Genomic DNA, 20,471 nt, shown 5'->3' with positions numbered 1-20,471 from the left:
CATATCACTATGACATTTCTATCCTTAATTCCCTTTTAACTACATTTTCTAAGTATCAATCTCCCTAGTAAACATTTTATATTTTCATAACTTCATATGTGGAGGAATTTCAGTTGAAATTCCCAAGATTATGCCCACTTCATTTCCATTCTCTTCTAGTGGAAGAGTTGTTTCCTATTTACCTTGCCAAATCTATTATTTGTTTTATACATCTCAATCAAATCATCTATTATTCACTAGGAAATGTAACAAGTTTAGTATCTCATTATGGAGAAGTCTATTCATCCTGATAAACCATTGCTGGACTTTCTCCAAGCCTATGAGGCTACAATCCCAACAAAGGATTGAATAACAATTCATGCGTAACGCTGTTTCTATTAAATAAGAGGTTGTTCTCATAATCCACAAAGAGTGCTTTCCCAATTTTGTACAACTTGGACCATATATTGCAGCATTAGGCACAGAAGATTGCATGTCTGTTATGCAATCGGCTCGACTTGTCAGATTGATTGTTAGCACAACTAAAAGATTGTGACTCTGGGAGTTCTGACAGTCATCATCCAAAACTAAATGCAGAAGTGACCAGCATTTGATGAACCAAGGTGGTGCAAAAATTGCATTAGGCAAGAGAAAAGCGCTGCAGGGCCTTTAAAGGAAATTAGCAACCAGCTGGGTCAATGTACTGATCTCATGGTGTGCATCTAGCTGCCCTTAGAACATAAAATAAATTCACCAAATCATCTAATGATATTGCAACAGATTAACCTGAGCAAACATATTACAAAGCCATTAATGCTTATTTTGGTTCTTTCAAGGTCTTAATAAATGAAGAAATCCTATAGAAAACCCTGTTTACTCAAGTGTTAAAAGTATTCCATAAACAATATATCTGCATGTTTAGTTTATAAAGCAAGGATATACATTTAAACATCTGCTAATATCTTCAAATATGAATTATATAATTATCCAGTTCAGACCTTCACTAATGGGATATATGGCTTCACACACAAAAATGGATACTTAAACTGAGCCACATTGTATATTGGGATTGAACCCTTCACTGAAGAGCTGACATCACCTGCACAAGCTGATGGGCTGAACAGTCTCCTTTTGTGCTGCAATTTCTGAAATAAGTTTAAGAACGTTAGAAATGAACACAACTGCAGATGAGAATCTGACAGGAAATACCAATTTCACCAGCATTCCCTGCACTTGTTTTTTCATTTAAACACCATGGTTGGTTTTGTGAACATAGCCCTATTTGAAACATCAGACAAACTTCTGTGCATTTAGCAACCACTGAAAAATGAAAGATTCAGAAAAAAAACAAACTTAGATGATATTACCCAAATGATTTAATCGAAAGTGTAACATATTTTGGTTGCTTCAATCCATAAGCTTTAACCAAAAGAACAAAAAGTTACATGATGAGGGTTACTTAAATATCAGGGAAGAAAATGACACACCAACTAGTCATTAGGTGAACATAAGTCAATGGAATGCTTCATTCTCGCCAAAAAAAGTGATCCAAAAACCACAAATATAGTAAACAAACAAAAACTTAATGGGTCCTCAATGTAAGCTCACAATAGATCTATTTTACAACTTTAATATAATTTTCAGACAAGCACTTATTGCAAGAATACAAAGTAAATAGATGAGGCAAACCGATTGAAAGATCTACACTATGTCTTCCATAGAAATCCTCCAAACTCCACAATCACAGCATTCAAATGTTTCTTGAAATACCTCAGGGATTTTCTTTTACGAGATCACTACCTGGATATCCATGGCATAGATTTATCAGTGCGTGTGAAGGATAACTTGTTGCAAATGCGAAATGTGCTCTTAACCTGTATGAATTTCCACTGAAAGAAATTTTCTGAATCTACCTTTACCACGTTATTTACATCCTTAAATGCCAGATTGCTGTACACTGTCAAATTACAATGTGTAAATAAAAAAAATCAGCAAACTAGTTGCTGAATTAGAAAAAGGTTCCCACAGGCAACTACAGTACTACCACATTTTGAAAAATTAGTGCATCATTTAAAATCAGCAGGGTTAAAATATAAAGGCAGCATCAAACCAGGGAAAGAGGCATCTTTCCTGGGAAAACATCCAGTATGCTTTAATTCAGCTGTGACTTGGAAAGCTCCATTCTAAGTTACCAATTAGTCAACAGAAAAAATCCAAATAGTTTACAGTTTCAAAAGCAATGCAGTCACTTTTTATCTTAACATGTAAACCTTAGAGCTGAATATTAAATCTGAAGAAGTTGGGATCTACCCAAACTTGGGGCAGTTCAACAAAACCAGATTCAAGCGTGATTTTTTTTCCTTAATAGCAGAATTAAATCTCTGGCAGAGACAAAAATTGCCAATAATGAGCTAGAAAAGTGAATAGTTTCAGCAGTCTTGATCTGGCTTGAATTCAACCTGAAGCTGCTCACTTGCATAAATACTATCTTGTATAGACAGGATCCAAGTACAAACATAAAAAATGATCTGAACATATTTCCTTTGTGCAAATTTTCAGTAGACAATTTCTTAAACACTGGTAGGTGTTTAAATTACAAGGTGTAAAGATGCATTGTGCAAAAATCATATTCTTAATGCTAGATCATTTCCTCATCTTTTGATCTCTGCACCACATGATGATCCTGGTCATTTTTTAAAAATATATTGGCGGAAGTTCAGGAAGATCTGTCTTCAATGAATGCTGCACTGCTGCAAGGCTTCAAGCGTTTAGCTACAAGTGAATATAAAAAGAAAAATTAGTTTAGCGTTCAGGCTATGTAGCCCCTTCAGCCTGTTCTGTCATCAATAAGATCATAGCTGATCATTTACCTCAACTCCACTTTCCCATCTGATTCTTTTACTGCCCAAAAATCAATCTCAGCTTTGAATATACTCAACTACCAGTATCCACAGTGCTCTGGGGTAGAGAATTCCAAACGTTCACTGCTCTTTGAGTGAAGAAATTCCCTTTCATCTCACTCCTAAATGGCCAACTTCCTATCCTGACGCTAGGATCCCAGCTCTAGATTTTCCAACCAGGGAAAGCAGCATCTCACTGCCTGCTTAATCAAGTCTCCTCAGGATTTTATATGCTGACAACAGCACAAGTAACAAAAAGGTCTGGCCTTATCCGGGTGACTTTGTGCTCTGTTGGAGATAGCGGTAGTGGAGAACTGGACACTTCTCATTTTTGGTATCTGTCTCATCAAAGGTCAAATCAACATGCAGGTCAAACGCTGGGATATTGTTGTTGTGCAATCTGCTATTTATATTAGAGTAGATTTCATGTTATTGGCAGCAACATCTGGCTGCCTGAGTTTCCCAGCTGAGGAAGGTCTGCCAGCAATGTGCCTGCAGCACCAATGAAGGGTGCCATCTGATGGTGGCCGCCATTTACATTTATCATTGTAATAGAAACAGAAAATGCTGGAAATATAGCAAGCCAGGCAGTATTCGTGGAGAGAGATAAAAGCCAAATACTGCAGATGCTGGAAATCTGAAATAAAAACAGAAAGTGCTGGAAAAACTCAGGTCTGGCAGCATCTGTGGATAGAGAGACAGAGTTAACATTTCAAGTCCATATGATTCTTCTTCAGAGTTAAAAAGAGCCACATGGACTCGAAACATGGAGGTCCAGGGCCAAAGGGAGTGATAATGAGACAATTAAAGAAACAAAAAAAATGTCTAAAGGAGCTGTGAATGATAGAATGACGAACACCTGCCACAATTACATTTCTCACCAACTGTGTTGCCTCAAAAGGGGGCTCCCTGCTCCACAGGAGCAACAGCACCCCCTCATTCACATTATAATTTTGCCAAAGTCAGTCATTGAGGTTTTTAACCTCAGCCTTAGGAATGATATAACTGACGGCACCATTCTGATAACACATTGAGAATTTGGAAAGAAGCTTCCTCAACTCATGCTGCGGGTAGGCTGAACAGGGGCAGAGTGGGACTTCCGCCCCTCAGGAAGCCCCGACATTAGGAGCTGCTGGCCAATCTGATTGGCCATCAGTCCCAGCAGCGCCAAGGCCATGTTAGTGGGCACAGCCGGGACTGCAAGAGGATGAAGGAAGGTGGGCCATGCATCCCCAGAAACAGGTTAATTCAGGGTCTTGGCAGCGAGGATTTGGGATTAAGGCTGTGGGCAGGTAGGAAGAAAGGGAGGGGTTCTATCTTAGGGGCCCACCCCCTCAGATTGGCAAAGACAGCCCCTGAAGATAGAATACCAATGCCCACCCCATTCCTTCCTGCCCCTTGAAGAGACCATTTTTTTTAAAATCAGGCTAACAATGCCAAACATTTTATGGAATGGGCCAAGTATTATCAGCTCTTTTGAGTACAAACCCATTTCCATCTGTTTCAGATGAAGTTACATTGTTTCATAGTTTGCCATTGTGAGATTTGAACTCTTGATAATCTTTTTTAAATCAAGCTCTCCACCTCCAGTGATGTTGTAACTCCTTCGAGTACAAACACGTTTCCATCTGTTTCAGATGAAGTTACATTGTTTCATAGTTTGCCATTGTGAGATTTGAACTCTTGATCTTGGGGTTACAAACCCAGTACCATAACCACTTGGCTATTTAGGCCAAGCCAATCATTAATGCTTGACCTTGTGATACTCTTTTTGAGTAAACCTGTTTCCATCTGTTTCAGATGAAGTTACATTGTTTCATAGTTTGCCATTGTGAGATTTGAACTCTTGATACTCTTTTGAGTAAACCTGTTTCCATCTGTTTCAGATGAAGTTACATTGTTTCATAGTTTGCCATTGTGAGATTTGAACTCTTGATCTTGGGGTTACAAACCCAGTACCATAACCACTTGGCTATTTAAGCCAAGCCCACAAACCTGTTTCCATCTGTTTCAGATGAAGTTACATAGTTTCAGCCATTGTGAGATTTGAACTCTTGATCTTGGGTTTACAAACCCAGTACCATAACCACTTGGCTATTCAGGCCAAGCCCAAGTATTATCAGGGTGAATTGACTTGATAACAAGTCTAATTGATCTTTGATTATCTATTTAAATATGGTGGACAGGTAGCCGATCTCAGCACCCGACCAAATTTTACGTTGCCCCCCCCATCCCGACCAACCCAAAAACATGCCCTGCAGGAGCATGCAAAATGCAGTCCAATGTTTCTGTGAACTCAACTGAGTCAAATATTCTAGTTAAAGGAAACATTTGGTAGCATTTAGCATCTGCTGTTAACTATCAAAGTGTCTCATTTATTGATCTAATGGTACTCACGCTCTATAAGCTTCCATTTCTTCTGCTCAGAGTGAAGGAAGCTACTGAGGTAGAAGATGACAGGTAGGAAAAGAAGAAATGTTGACACTGCAATGACTGGAACAGTGTCACTGCAGCGCATAGTGCAGTTATAGGTTTTGCTCCACAGCTGCCGCGTCAAGTTCATCTGAAAGCATCAAATACAAAAGAACTTTTATGAGGTAAAACTATTGTGCCTAAAAAATTTTGTAAATGATGAAATGGGTAATGATGATGAGTAGTTTTTCAAGTTATTAATAATTAAATATATAAAATATCTCATTATTAAGTCAAAATGACTCAAAAGATTCCACAGATACAAATAATCATTTTTGAAGTGCAACGATTTCTAATGTAAATAAATGTGACACAGATTAGAAAATAGTAATGCAATCCCCATGCACCACCACCCCCACGTATCCGCACAAATAGCAATGAGAAACCTTACTAGCTAGTCTGGCTCTTTTGGCAACTATTGAGGAGGAATGTTGTTCTAAACACTAGGGTGAACTCCCAACTATTCATTGCACAATGTGATGGGTTTTTAATGCTCATCTGAATCTCCAGAATAGGCAAACAGGATTTTGTTTTAAAGTCTTATCCAAAGATCTGCAACATCTAACAATATAGATTAGCAAATACAGAATATAAAAAGCTGCCTGGTTGTCATGGAAACCTATCATCTTCTACCTCAGCAGCTTTCTTCACCCTGAGCAGAAGAAATGGAAGCTTATAGAGCATGAGTATCTGGTTAATGTCCTTTGAAGGGAAATTGCAACTCTTATCCAGACCAATTCACAGGACTAGTCTTGCACTATTTTGCTGACTCTTAAATGCCCATTGAACTGGCCTGGTAAGTCACATAATAATTAAAGTAACTAGGGGCAGGCAATAAATGCACTATTGCCAATATGCCAAGAATAAATTTAATAGCATGCAACACTCCTTTAGAACTGTACTAGGATATAAAACCTTTAACCCACAGGTCTGAATGCCTCAATTAACTGAGACCTTAAGAAAGTATGATACATATTCCTTTTAGAAGGTTCTTACAACTTTCTAAAGCTAATACAAAGTAAACTTCTTGTGAGAGCTGGACTTTAAAGCAGAACAGATAAGATGGTGCATTCAAGCTGGCAAACAAACATTTTGACCAAAGGATGCTGGAACCAAAGAACCACACTCAATACGGGCAACAGCACATTAGGAAGACAAATCGTATGTTGACCTTTATTGTAAGGGGGTTGGAGCACAAGAATATAGAAGCTGAGCTGTAACTGTACTAGGCTGTGATAAGACCACACTTGGAATATAGTGTACAATTTAGTGTCTCTAAGGTAGGATAGACTTGCCTTAGAGGGGATGCAACAAAGGTTCACTGGATTGAACACTGAAATCAGAGGGCTGTCCTGAGGAAAGATTGCGTAGAATGGGACTATACTCTCAAGTTTAGAAGAATGAGTGATAATCTCATTGAAACACAAAATTCTGAGTGAGTTTGAAAGTGTAGATGGAGACAGACTCTTTCCTCTAGTTGGAGAGCCTAGAACTAAGGGGAATAATTTCAAGATAAGACATCAGCCATTTTGCACTGAGATGAGGAGCTGTTTCTTCACTCAGGGGGTTGTGGATGATCAGTTGCTGAGTATACTGATGAGAGTCCAAATATCGGTCAGCTAAGGGAATCAAGGGATATGGGGACAAGGAAAGTGGAGTTGATGTCGAAGATCTGCCATGATCTCATTTAATAGCAGAACAAGCTTGAGACCCCTGTGTAGTTTACTCTAGCTTTAAGAAACTGCCTTGAGTGCTTGACATGAACTTGTTCTCCAAACTACTTTGGCCAATTTGATTTGACAAGCCTATATGAAGATTAATGTCCCTCCAATTATTACTAGGGCCTCTTGCTTCTTGAGTAAAATTCTGTCCAACAGTATAGTTACTAATAGGAAGCCTATGAGCTACTCCCATCAGTGTTTTCTAATCTTTATTTCTCATCTCCACCCTTACTGATTCTACTTCCTGCTCTCTGAACCAAGATTCTTCTTTACTACTGACCTCATATCATCCTTGATTACCAGGGCCATCCCACCTATTTTCTATCTTGTCTATATTTTCAAAAGATCAAGTACTCTGGAAAATTTAGTTCCCAATCTTGTTTGCCATGAAACTATGATCTAATAGCCACTACAGAAGCAAATATATTTATCTCTATTTATGCTATCTTGGTATGAATGCATTGCGCCTTCAGGTAAGTGCTTTAATTTTAACTTACCATTTTTTTCCTGATTTGACCTTATTCATTGGTAGTTAAACTTGGTGTCACACTCTGCTCATCTTTACTCAGTCGCAACATTGATCTGCAGCCTTGACCTTTTTCTTTAGATATATAAATTTCCCCTCACTTGAACCTTCCCTCTGCCTTTTTAATTTCAAGCTCTATATACAGCCCTAGTTATGTGTTTGTTTTAACAATTCAGCACATGTTGACATCTGTTCAGCTAGTTCCAGCTTGCTGAAAAACAGCTCTAGACCAAGAACCAAACATACTCAATGGCCCTGGCATCAAAACAGGTTTAGAATTAGATTACTACTGAGTTTTGACAACACTGCTGAGGGGATGAGTATTGCATCGTTTCAATGTACTTACTGCATCGACAATGTCTATACACAGGTTCTGCTTATCTGCCATTTTGTTGTACCAGTCAGTTAAATTATTGTAAGAAGCTTTACATTTAATGCAAAGATCAGAACGGTTGCCATGATCAGGGCGGTTCTACAAAACAAAAACGAAAGTCACGCTTTGTAGCACAACAGGTTAGCCCACCAAGTTATCATACATATACACTCAAGATAACAGGATCGCATGAGACGGATCACAGGGGTAAAAGGTAGTAAAGCAATGAAGTATGGGTTCACATGAACGTTAGATAAAGAATATGAAGACATTAGGAAAAGTGAGAGGGAACAAATAAATTGTTATATTAGAAGTATGCTACTGACTACTTTTTTGGAATAAGGTGGATGACAATTAGTTCTATGAAAAGGGTAAGGAAGAACAGAAAAGTTATCTTAGTAGGTTATTTCAGTCAACTTAAACTGTGAAAACTCAAATAAATGCAAAAGAATGCTGGAAATGCTTAGGTCAGACAGGGTTTGTGGAGAGAAACAGCGTTCACGTTTCAGGTCAAGATGACCTTTCATCAGAACTGAAGAAATATAGAATTGTAAGGTGCATTACATTTATCTCTATCTTTCTTCAGTTCTGATAAAAGTTATCTTGATCCAAAATGTTAATGCTGTTTCTCTCCAGATACTCCCTGACTTAATCATTTCCAGCATCTGCATTATTTTACTTTTGTATTACTGCAAAAACTCAAATGCTTTGGAGGTTAGTAGATACAATACACAGGTGCTTCTTGACCCAATGTGTCTGGAATACTGAGTGTAGTTTTGGCCTCATTATTTCATTACTTCATTTCATAATCAGTTACTAGGGGAACAACAGAATTCCAAGATCCCAGAATGACATAAGGAGAGATTGACTACCATGGATTTTTTCTCTCTTGTAAAGAGAAGACTGAGGGGAGATATGTTTAAAGTGTTTACAATTTGCACAAATTAGGTCCAGGTAAGCTTTTCTGCTGTTTACAGAATTTAAGCACAAGGTGCCACATTAACAGATTAAGAATAGGAAATAGAAAATGTAAGAACTTGCTAACTAAAAAGGTGTTAAGTATGTGGGACAGATTTCTAACACAGGTGGTGGAAGCAGAAACCTTAAATTGCAAAGATTAGGCAGGTTCTCATCAACAAATGGAATTCAGCTTTATTCGGCATGCACCAGGGAATATGGTAAACTGATGACATATGGAAAAAGTTTTCTCCTGCCTGAAACAGTTACTAAGTCCTCCCTAAATAAAAGATATTCCACTTATTATCGATTACTTCACTACAAATAACTTATAGAAATCCTAGACAAGTTAAACAGCCTCTCAAAGTGACCATGGCTAACTAAAGAAATTTAGGATAGTATTAGACCAAAGAGGAGTCATATAAAGTTGCTATAAAAAGTAGCGAGCCTAAGGGTTGGGAGCAGTTTAGAATTCAGCAAAAGGAGGACCAAGAGATTGATTAACAGGGGATAAATAGAGTATGAGAATAAACTTGCAAGGAACATAAAAGCAGACTGTGAAAGCTTCTAGAAGTGTGGGGAGACAGTGGCATAGTGACTAGTATTCCAGAGACTCAGGTAATGTTCTGTGTGGCAGGGTTCGAATTCCATCAAGGCAGATTGTGACATTCAAATTCAATAAAAATCTGGAATTAAAATCATTGCTGATTGTCATAGAAACCTGCCATCCTTACCTGATTCCAGTTGTGAGTGATTCAACCACAGCACTGGTTGATTTTTAAATGCCCTCTGAAGGGCAATTAAGAATGGTGATGCCAAAAAAAGTGAAGACAAATGTAAGTCCCTTACAGTCTGAAACAGGAGAATTTATAATAGATATAATAGTTCTGTCACAACAAATAACTTCCAAGGGTCTAGTGAGAAGGAGGATTGAAGGAAATTAGTATTACTAAAACTACCTGCATTGGAGAATTAATGGAACTGAAAGCTGATAAATCCCTAGGGCCTGATAATCTCCATCCCAGGTTACTAAAAGAGGTGGAAATAGTGGTTGTCATCTTCGAAAATTATGTAACAGTCCCTGCAGATTGGAGGGCGACAAATGTAACCCCACTGTTTAAAAAAGGAGGGAGAAAATAGCAAATTACAGGCTGGTTAGCTCAGGGAAAATGCTAACAGAGCACTTAGAAAATATCATTAGGATTAGACAAAGTCAACATGGATTTATGAAAGGGAAGAATAGATGAGGGAGAACCAATGCATGCGGTGTATTTGGATTTTGATAAAATCCCGCATAAGAGGTTATTGTACAAAATTAAAGCACATGGGACTTGTTGTAATATATTGGCGCGGATTGAGAATTGGTTAACAGGCAGGAAACAGAGTAGGAATAAATGGGTCTTTTTTTGGAGTGGCAGGCAGTGACTTGTGGGGTTACCACAGGGATCAGTGCTTGGGCCCCAACTATTCACAATATTCATCAATGATTTGGATGAGGGAACCAAATGTAATATTTCCAAATTTGCTGATGACATGAAATTTGGTGGGAATGTGAGCAATAAGGAGGGTGTTAAGAGGCTTCTAGGTGATTTAGGCAGGTTGAGTGAGTGGGAAAATGCATGGCAGATGCAGTATAACAAGGATAAGTGTGAAGTTATCCATTTTGGTAGAAGATACAGAATGGCAGAGTATTATTTAAATGGTGATAGATTGGGAAATGTTGATATACAAAGGGATGTGGATGTCCTTGTACACCAATCACTGAAAGCAAGCATGCAGGTGCAGTGAATAGTTAAGGTGGCAAAAAGTACGTTGGCTTTCATTGTGAAAGGGCTCGAGTACAGGAGCAAGGATGTCTTAATGCAGCTGTACAGGGCTTTGGTGAGACCACACCTAGAGTAGTGTGTGGAGTTCTGGTCTCCTTACCTAGAAAAGGATATATTTCCCATAGAGTGAGTGCAGCAAAGGCTCACCAGGTTGATTCCTGGGATGGCAGGATTGTTGTATGAGGAGAGATTGGGCCGACTAGGCCTGCATTCACTGCAGTTTAGAAGAACGAGGGGAGATCTCATTGAAACAAAATTCTGATGGGGATGGACAGACTGGATGTAGGGATGATATTTCCTCTAGCTGGGAGTCTAGAACAAGCAGTCAGTCTCAGGATACAGGGTAGACCATTTAGGACTGAGATGAGGAGAAACTTCTTCACTCAGAGGGTGGTGAGCCTATGAAATTACCTACCACAGAAGGTTGTGGAGGCCATGTCATTGAATATATTTAAGGGGGAAATAGATTTATGGACTCTAAAGGTGTCAAGGGGTATGGGGAGAGCACAGGAGTACGGCGTTGAGATAGAGGATCAACCATGATCATATTGAATGGTGGAGCAGGCTCAAAGGGCCAAATGACCTATTCCTGTTCCTATTTTATATGCTTCTATATCTTCAGACTACACCACCACCTTTTAATTGTACTTAGCCCAGAGTGATGAAACTAGGGAGGACAAAGACAATTAAGAGTGAGAAAATGGATATTGCATATATTGAATAGTGAAAACAAATGTGGGAAAGCTCCAGACCCATTAATCTTAGTCCATTCTACATAAAACAATGGAAGTAATTATCAAGACGGAACCTTTAAGATAATCTGTATATCAGTAACCTCATCAATAGAAATAGGCATGGATTCCAAAGGGGACGGTCCTGCTGATTAATCTCTTTGGCTCTTTTAAGTAGTGACAACCCAAGTGGACTGTGGTAATCCCCAGGACCCTGTTGCTGTTCTAGTATTTTCATGTTCTTCCATTGCAGAATAGCTTGAAGCAATGGAAGAATTTGTAGGCTGCTTAATAGTTCAACAATCCATGACAGTCCACATCTTCCACAGTCATAACTATCTTTACAGCTGCCAATAGGGTGGCTAGTCACATACAGCTGGAGGGTTTTATGAGCTCCCACAACCAATTTGGTGAGGGGACAGCCATCCTCACCCATCAAATGCAAGTATCCCAGTAGATGTCAATCCAGAATTCAGAGCCAAAGCCGTCTGGAGCAGGGTTTGAACCTTATACTTTGATACCAGAGGTGGTAATGCTACCATGAAGCCAAAGGATCTCCCCTCATGACTTGATGAACCTGGACATCCAAAAGTCTGACAAATTTCCACATGAAAGGCCATTAATTAAACCTAGCTGTGGGAACTCAGGGAAACATTAAATAAATCAATGGACTGAAGGGCAGAAAACTGAGTATTTGTTAGGAGAATATCAGAAAGGAGTAGCGGGAGAGCAGGAATACAGCTCTTGGTCCAGGGACGTCTACTGTTCCTAATTTACATAAAATGACCTGGATTCAAAAACTCAAGGCAAAAAAGTTAAATCTAGAAGTATCAGACAAGGAGGGAAGTGGGATTAGAAGATATGGTCTAGAAATTAGAGGGCTGCACAAAATATGTAAGTGAGTCAAACAATGACATGAACTTTAACGCAACATTAAAGTGCTGAAAAGACGAAGAAAAACTTAAACATGCAAAGGCAAAGAATGGAAAAGACTGGACAAGCTTTCAGCAGGTCTAAATGAATAAAGTCATTTCAGACTGATAAAAAGAAATTTCTTACATAGTGATCTGTGTTCAAAATATATGGGGGCGACAGGTGAAATTTCCCTCGAAACCCCAAAATGCCCTGAAAATTCAATCCCGGGGCAACCAATAAGAATAAAGTTGCCCCCACACACAAAAGTGACAGAATTCGTGAGGAGCTGCTCTTCCAATGTAAAGCTGTTTCTCTCCTGTGTTTCTAGCTGTAACAAAGGATAGGCTGCGGGGTGAGTGGTGCTGTTGGGAACAGAGGCTGCGAAGGGGACAGTCTGCCCAACTTACTCCTTTGTTCTAGGCTGACTGGGCAGACGTACAACAACTGCCCATTCATCTGGTTATGCAAGTGCACAGAGAGAAGCCTCCTGCCTACGCACTAGGCGCTGGATGCAGATAACCAAGAGGCCAAGAGGCCATGATGGGGAGTGACGAAGGGTGTGGGGTCTGGTGGCTGCAATTGTGAGGAGAATCTGCAGAGGACAGAGAACATCAACAAAAGAATACTCAACTAACTGGGAGCCAGAAAAACTTGAAGTCACTGAGCTAATGAATTCCTTGTAAATGAATGTGGAATCTCTAGCTTAAAGCTGCATAAGTTCAGGTACTATTGCTTGGGGAAAACTGTAGTGGATGCTATTGATATGAACATTGTTTATTGGATAATTTAATACTGATGTATTATTTCATAAGGAAGGCTTGCATTTATCTTATGCATTTATGTGTCTCACATTTGGTGAATTACTTTCGGTGTAGTGACTGTGTTGGAGACAAACATGCAGCCATTTTGCATTTTCTAATATCCCAACTAATGAGAATAAAAAAGGAACCCCAAAAAATCTCAAGATTCCTCAAAAAAGATATATATATATATCGACCCCTAGTGTAGAATAAACAACCAGATAAAATAGTAGAGACAAAAACCTTAAGGATCCTCAAGAAAACAACTAGATGCTACAACTGGGGGGAGGGGATGTCAGGTTCTCTCTCTGTGGCTGAATTAAGTTGCCTACCTCACCCATAATTATCTTGTGTAATGCTACTATTTCTAACAGTCCTTGGGTTGCATTTTTTCTACAATTTAAGTGGCCCATTTCTTTCAGGTGTCACACTAAGGATATTTGTGTTATTCAACAAGCCAATTAAATCAATGGCTTCCAATTGCATTGGTGTCCATTTTGGGTCATTTTGTTTCCTTTATTTCTGTAAGTAATAAGAAATCCTATTCTGAATGTTTTCCCCAAAGAAGATCACCCTCACCTGCATGCTGGGAGATATATTACAATTAACGCCTTGAATACTTTAGTGCCAACCTCCGCTTCATTCTACTGAATAAAATGGACTTTTAATGACATGGATTGCTTTTGGCATCGATACAAACAGCACAAGTATTTTCTAAAAGCTGTTCTATTAAAATGTACATAATCTCACAAATTTAAATACCAAATACCAAATATAAGAACATCCTTAGCTGTCTAATTTTATTTTCTGGAATAGGAAAATAGACATCGTTGCTTTATTGCAAATTTATAAATATTTTTCTTTCGCCCACTTCACTGGATGCTGTACTTTCACTTTTCCTTACTTTCACTTTTCCTTACTTTCACTTTTCCTTACTTTCACAGGCATTACCACCATTTCTTCTTGCAGCTCAGTTTGCCACAAACTTGTGATCTATGGTCCAATCTTGGCAGTAGAAAAACAGAACTCTTAACAAGCAGCTAACATTCTACAGTGACACACAATGTCTCTAATAAATGCATATACATCACAGTGGGGGTGAGGAAGAATAGGTTTAGAAATGCAATGGAAGAGCAGGCTGAAGAAAAAAATGCAGATCTATGGCTGTTGAAATGTCTACATACTAAATGGCCTAAGAATGTGAGTAGTTAAGCTGATTGTTATTTATGAGGTGAGTTAGTGACACAGGGCCCCCAAAATCTTTTACTGATTTTTGTTTAGAAAGCTTGTGGATTTATTGCAAAACAGGATTGCTGATCCATTCTTTTCATTTGCAAGCTCTATTGACACAAGCAAAGTGTGATTGATATGCAAGTTACCGAAGAGTAATGGTCAAAACAACTCAGGGAATCATTCAGCATCTTCATAAAGTTTACAGTGTCCATTGATGGTTCTGTTTTATTACCATTTAAACAGGCTGTTGAAGGGAAAGAGAGACATCAGGTTAGTACATAAAAGGTACAACTGAGCACTGCTGTACCTAGATTAAAATTGCAGAAAATATTTCAAACATTCAATTTTACAGCACATTCAAAAAACACGAGAAAAAGTTAAATGATAAAGCAATGCCCAGGCTGTAAAATATCCCCAAATCAAAGCTTTCTTCAACTTTAGGAACAATTTGACCACCCTCCAATACGAAAGTTAAACTAAAGTAATTAGCATATGCAACTAGATTTTTTTTCCCCATTATTCATTCACTGGATGTGGGCTTCACTAATGCCACCTGCAATTATTGCCCTCAAGGTGGTGGTAGGTAAGCTGCAGTCCATTTGATGAGGGTAAACCCACAGTGCTTTAGGGAGGGCATTCCAGGATTTTGACCCAGCGGTGAAAATGGAGCAATATAAATTACACTCCCGACTTGTACCATGTAAGTGGGAGAAATCAGGTGAATCACCTGCCATAAAAAACCCAGACTCTGACCTGTTCTTGTGGCCATGGTATTTATGAGATTGACCAGTAATTTCATTGGTCCAATGGTGACAACCAAAGATGTCGATGGGGGTTTTGACAATGGTAATGACATTGATGGTCAAGGAAGACACTCTTGTGGGAGATGGTGATTATCTGGCACTTGTGTGGCACGAATGTTCCTTGCCACTTATCAGTTCAAGCCTGAACATCACCCAAGTCTTGATGCATGTTATCTAAGGCGTAAACAGTACAATCAAGAATTCCCACTTCTGATCTTATGATGAAGAGAAAGTCATTGAAGCAGCAGCTGAAGGTGGTTGGACCTAGGACACTACCCTGAGGAACTCCTGCAGCGATGTCCAAGGGCTGAGATGATTGACCTCCAGCAACAACCACCATCTTCCTTTGAGCTGGTATGATTTCAGCCACTGGAGAGTTTTGCCCCAATTCCTATTGATTTTGGTTTTACAAAGGCTCCTTAATGGTATACCTGGTCAAATGTTGCCCTGATGTCAAGGATAGTCACTCTCCCCTCACACCTGGAATTCAGCTCTGTTACATTTTTGAACCAAGGCTTTAATGAGATCTGGAGCCATGCGGTCTTGGCAGTACACAAATTGAGCACTGGTGAGGTTATTGCTGTGTAAGTGCACTTTGATAGCACAGTCAACAACCCCCTTCATCACTTTGCTGATGACTGACATTAGACAGATGGGGCACGTTAATTGGTCGGGTTGAAATTGTCCTGTTTTTCCAGACAAGACATACCTAGGCAATTTTCCATTTGTCAGGCAGATTCCAGTGTTGCAGCTGTATTGGATCAACTTGGCTAGGGATGCAGCTAGTTCTGGAGCACAAGTGTTCAGTACTACAGCCAGGACACTGTTTACGAGCAGGTCTTTGTTTTATCCAGTGCCTTTAGTTGTTTCTTGATATCATGTGGAGTGAATCGAATTGACTGGCATCTATGTTGGCGAGGGCCTCAGAAGGGGGCCAAGATGGACCATACACTCGGTACTTCTGGCTGAAGATGACAGGAAATGCTTTAGTCTCATCTTTTGCACTGATGTGCTGAGCTCTGCCATCCTGAGGATGGGGATATCCATGGAACCTCCTCCTCTCTGGTTGTTTAATTGTCCACCACCATTTACAACTGGATAAGGCAGGGCTGCATCACTCCATTCTGATCCATTGGTTTGCTCCATCTATAGCATGCTGCTTCTACTGTTTAGTGTGCAGGTGTTGTTGCTTCACCAGATTGGCACCATTTTTAGGTACACCTAGTGCTGCTCCTAACATGCTTTTCTATACTCATTATTGAACCAGATTAGCCTTTGGCTTCGTGGTAATGGTAATCTGAGGGATATGCTAAGCATGAGGTTAAAGATTGTGGTCGAATACAATTCTGCTGTTGCAGATGGTCCACAGTGCCTCATGGATGCCCGGTTTGCACTGTTAGATCTATTCTGATCTACCCTATTTAGCACAGTGGTAGTGCCACACAACATGATGGAAAGTTCAGTGTGAAGATAGGATTTTGTTTCCACTGGAACTGTGCAGCGGACACTGATACCAATACAGTAAAGCAGATATACCTATGACAGGTAGATGGGTGAGAATGAGGAAGAGTAGGTTTTTCCCCGGTGATTCTCTCACCCACCTGTTGCAGATCCAGTCTGACAGATAAATCAGCCAAGGCTCAAGCAATTTGGTCAGTAGCACTGCTTGCAAGCCATTCTTGGTGAGTATATTCTGTGCACTTGCTACCCACCCTCTGTGCTTCTTAAAGTAGTGTTCAACTTGGGGAAGTTTAATGCATCATGTGAAGGAGGGTGTTTGGTGGTAATCAGCAGATTTCCTTTCCCCGTTTGACCTGATGCCTTTGACTTCAGATCTTGTGATGTCTAATAATAAGTACTCCTGACTGTCTGCCATCACCTTTGGCTGTTGTGTCTTGACAGTCCATCAGGACATGCTTGGGAATGTTGATGGAAGGAGGCTGTGATGTTGGATGAAAGGTATGATTCTGTGAGTATGACTACATCAGGCTGTTGCTCGATGAATGTTGTGGGACAGCTCTTCCAATTTTAGCACTAAGTTCCCAGATGTTAGTGAGGTGGTCTTTGCTGAGTCCAATGAGCTGGGTGTGCATTTGCCACGTCTGTTGCTTAAGTCAATGTTGGGTGGTTCATCTGGTTTTATTAATATAGTTATATCAATCTGCTACACAAGACTGGAGTTATATCACAGTTGTGTTATGTTCATCTCAGAGGGCAGTCAACCACATTGTTCCAAGTCTGGAGTCACATGTAGGGCAACTACAGATCTCCGTCCCTAAAGTGAACCAGATGGAATTTTACGACAATCCAGTAATTTACCATTAAAGACACCGGCTTTATATTCCAGATTTATTTAATTAACTGAATTTAAATTCCCAGGCTGCGTTGGCAGGATTTCAATTCAACTTTCATAAAGAGAGAACACATGTTGAAACACATGAAAATTTAGGAATACAGGATAAGGGTTCTTGGTTACAAACTCCGAGTCACAATTATCTTTAACTGGATATCAGCTACCAAGATCCCTGAATCTTAGATTATGCAAAGATTGCTGTGGATGTAATAAGCCCATGAGGCTATCCAGCCACAATCTAAAAATTGTTTCATTTATTGGAATGACCAAGGGTAACTTGTAAGACCACATGGTACTACTGGCCTCCCTGACATTTTGCCTTCAGCCAACGTCAAGGAAGACCTGGCTATTCGGCCTATGGGACATTCCTCTTCAGAATTGCTGTGGTACTTATTTGAACAAAAGAAAACACTGTGCCCTGAAAGCACTGCACTAACAACTTTGTTTGCAAAGTTCCTTTAAGAAACCTCAGCTTAAAGGCAGACAAAACAATTGGCTTTCATGTGCTGGTAAAAAAAAAAGTTGCGAAAAAGATTTATAATATATCATATCAACCTTAATGCCATCAGTACATTGGCTGTTGGAATATAAATGTAAAAATACTCAAACTTTGCATGTGGCACATAAGTAATTCTTATCCACTTGTAAAGTTACATACTATACAACAATAAGCCAGCCAGAGAAACCTTTCAAATGATGTGCATAAAATCAATCCCAATCACTTAGAGCAGTACAGCCTCCAGGGGAATTAACAGGACAATTTCCCAATCATCTCTATTCTGGCCAGGACATAAGTATCACTCTATGCAGCTAAACGTTTTCTACAATTAACCAGGAAGACAACTGTAGGACCATACCCTATAATACAACTAGAGGACCTGAGGTTTGTGAAAATTAGTCCTTTAAATCTTAAGTGAGGCAGTACATTTTGGTAGGAAGAATAGGTTGGGAACAGGGGTTGGGGTTACTTATTACTTGGAAGGTGCAAGTCTAGGTGGGCTTGTGGAACAAAGGCATCTCTGAGTGCACTTACACCAATCACAAAGGTTAATAAGCAAACTAAGCATTAGGTTTTATTTCTAGAGAGATAGAATTGAAAAGTAAAGAAGCTACGCTAAATCAGCACTGAACCTTGGTTAGACCTCATTTAAGAGGTCTGCATGCAGTTCTGGTTGCCATATTATAAAAATGATATACAGGCACTGGAGAGGGTACAAAGAAGATTTACAACCAGAAATGTGTGGGTTTACATATCAGGAAAGAATTAACAGGTTGGATCAATTTTTTCTTGAAAAGGGAAGACTGATGGGTGAACTAACCGAGGTCTTTAAAATTATGGGAAGTTTTGTTAGAATGGATAAAAAAAAATGTTTCCTCTTGGAGAAGTGCATAGCTAGAGGCCATCAATATAAGAATCACCAAGAAATCCAATAGGGAATTCAGAAGATACTTCCTTATGCAAAAAGTGTCGAGAATGTGGAACTTGCTACACGGACTGGGTGAAGTGAATAGCATAGATGCAGTTAAGTGGAAACGGAACATGCATTTGAGGAAAAATGAAATAGAGGGTTGTAATGATAGATTTAGATGAGGAAAGATGGGAGGAGGCTCAAGCGGAGCATAAACACTGGTATACACTGGTTGAACCAAATGGCCCTAAGTAATGTGACGTACATATAAGGGAGATGGTAGCATAGTGGTAATGTTGCTGGACTAGTAATCCAGAGAGCCAGGCTGTTGACCTGGGAACATGAATTCAAATTCTACCATGGTGTCAGCTGGTAGAATTTGAATTCAGTTAATAAATCTGGAATATAAAGCTAGTCTCAGTAATAGTGACCACAAAACTATCAATTGTTGTAAAGACTCACCTGGTTCGCAAACGAACAAATGCCCTTTAGGGAAGGAAATCTGTCATAGCAATGTGGTTGACTCTTAACTGCCTTTTGAAATGACCTAGCAAGCAATTAAGGATGGGCAGCAAATGCTTAGAAAATCAAAAGGCAAACACAGTCCAGGGCATCAATTAGTGAGTCAAAACCACATTGTTTCTGAACCAGCTCCAGAACTTGAAAACTTACAAATTCTACCTCCCAAAACTAACTGTTTCTCATTGGATTATTATATAATTGTCACTTCCTTAAAACACACGAAAGAACTTCTGCCAGGTAGCGAGGTTTGGTAAAGTGAACTGTATGTGTGGCTCTGCTTAGTGATGCCCAAAAAGACTGCACCATCTTCAACTGCAGCTCTCCAAAACAAAATGTGATGTTATTATACCAACATGATATCAAGGATTCATAAATTACACCATTAAAAAGTTTGAAGCAAACATGACTGATCTTTGCTGGATGGACCATCCAAAATAAGAACAGTGAAAGACTATTGCCTCTTCTTACAAAAAAGTAAACCAACTCAACTCAAGCATGTTGGAAAAACACCAAAACAAAACAGACAGAAATGGCTGCTCAAATCTCATCCCTGCCATCCAAGCAAAGATGTTCAAATGTGACAGAGGTTCAGAAGGTTGACACCTCGCCAATTCAAGGAGCATACCAAATCAGCAAATTCCACCATTCACCAGCATATCCGGGTCTTACAGATATTGTTATTAGCATGTAAAATTCGTCCATCTTCCAGGACAAGAGGTGACTGTGCAAATAGCAAATAATTGGTAAGGTTGGAATCATAGATGGGTATAAGCCAAAATAGTTTAGCCAAGTTTAACATTAAAGGGAGCAATAGAAAAGCATTTAAATGTGAAAAATCAAAAAGGTCAGCTGGTTTTTTTTTATGTAATTATTTATATAACTATAATTTATATAACTATAAGTGCAATGGGTTATATTGGGGCTTGAAAGCAAGATTCACTGTTAATAAAC

At 39.3% G+C, this 20,471-nt stretch overlaps 1 protein-coding gene across 1 annotated transcript in view; it reads right to left on the bottom strand.

Moving 5' to 3' along the window:
- Positions 1–1,337: 1,337 nt before the first annotated feature.
- ostm1 (osteoclastogenesis associated transmembrane protein 1) overlaps positions 1,338–20,471 on the bottom strand; it is a 33,787-nt gene continuing 14,653 nt past the window's right edge. Inside the window, exons 5-8 of the mRNA XM_041187344.1 lie at positions 14,580–14,677; positions 7,945–8,070; positions 5,277–5,442; positions 1,338–2,751 (exon numbers count right to left, since the gene is read on the bottom strand). Of these exons, the coding sequence (XP_041043278.1) occupies positions 2,696–2,751; positions 5,277–5,442; positions 7,945–8,070; positions 14,580–14,677 (446 nt within the window). The 3' untranslated portion in view covers positions 1,338–2,695. The remainder of the gene's footprint in view (positions 2,752–5,276; positions 5,443–7,944; positions 8,071–14,579; positions 14,678–20,471) is intronic.

This window comes from Carcharodon carcharias, chromosome 5 (assembly GCF_017639515.1).
Source record: "Carcharodon carcharias isolate sCarCar2 chromosome 5, sCarCar2.pri, whole genome shotgun sequence".
NCBI lineage: Eukaryota > Metazoa > Chordata > Chondrichthyes > Lamniformes > Lamnidae > Carcharodon > Carcharodon carcharias.
The sequence above is the reverse complement of the archived record's forward strand: the minus strand, read 5'-3'. Positions and strand labels throughout refer to the sequence as shown.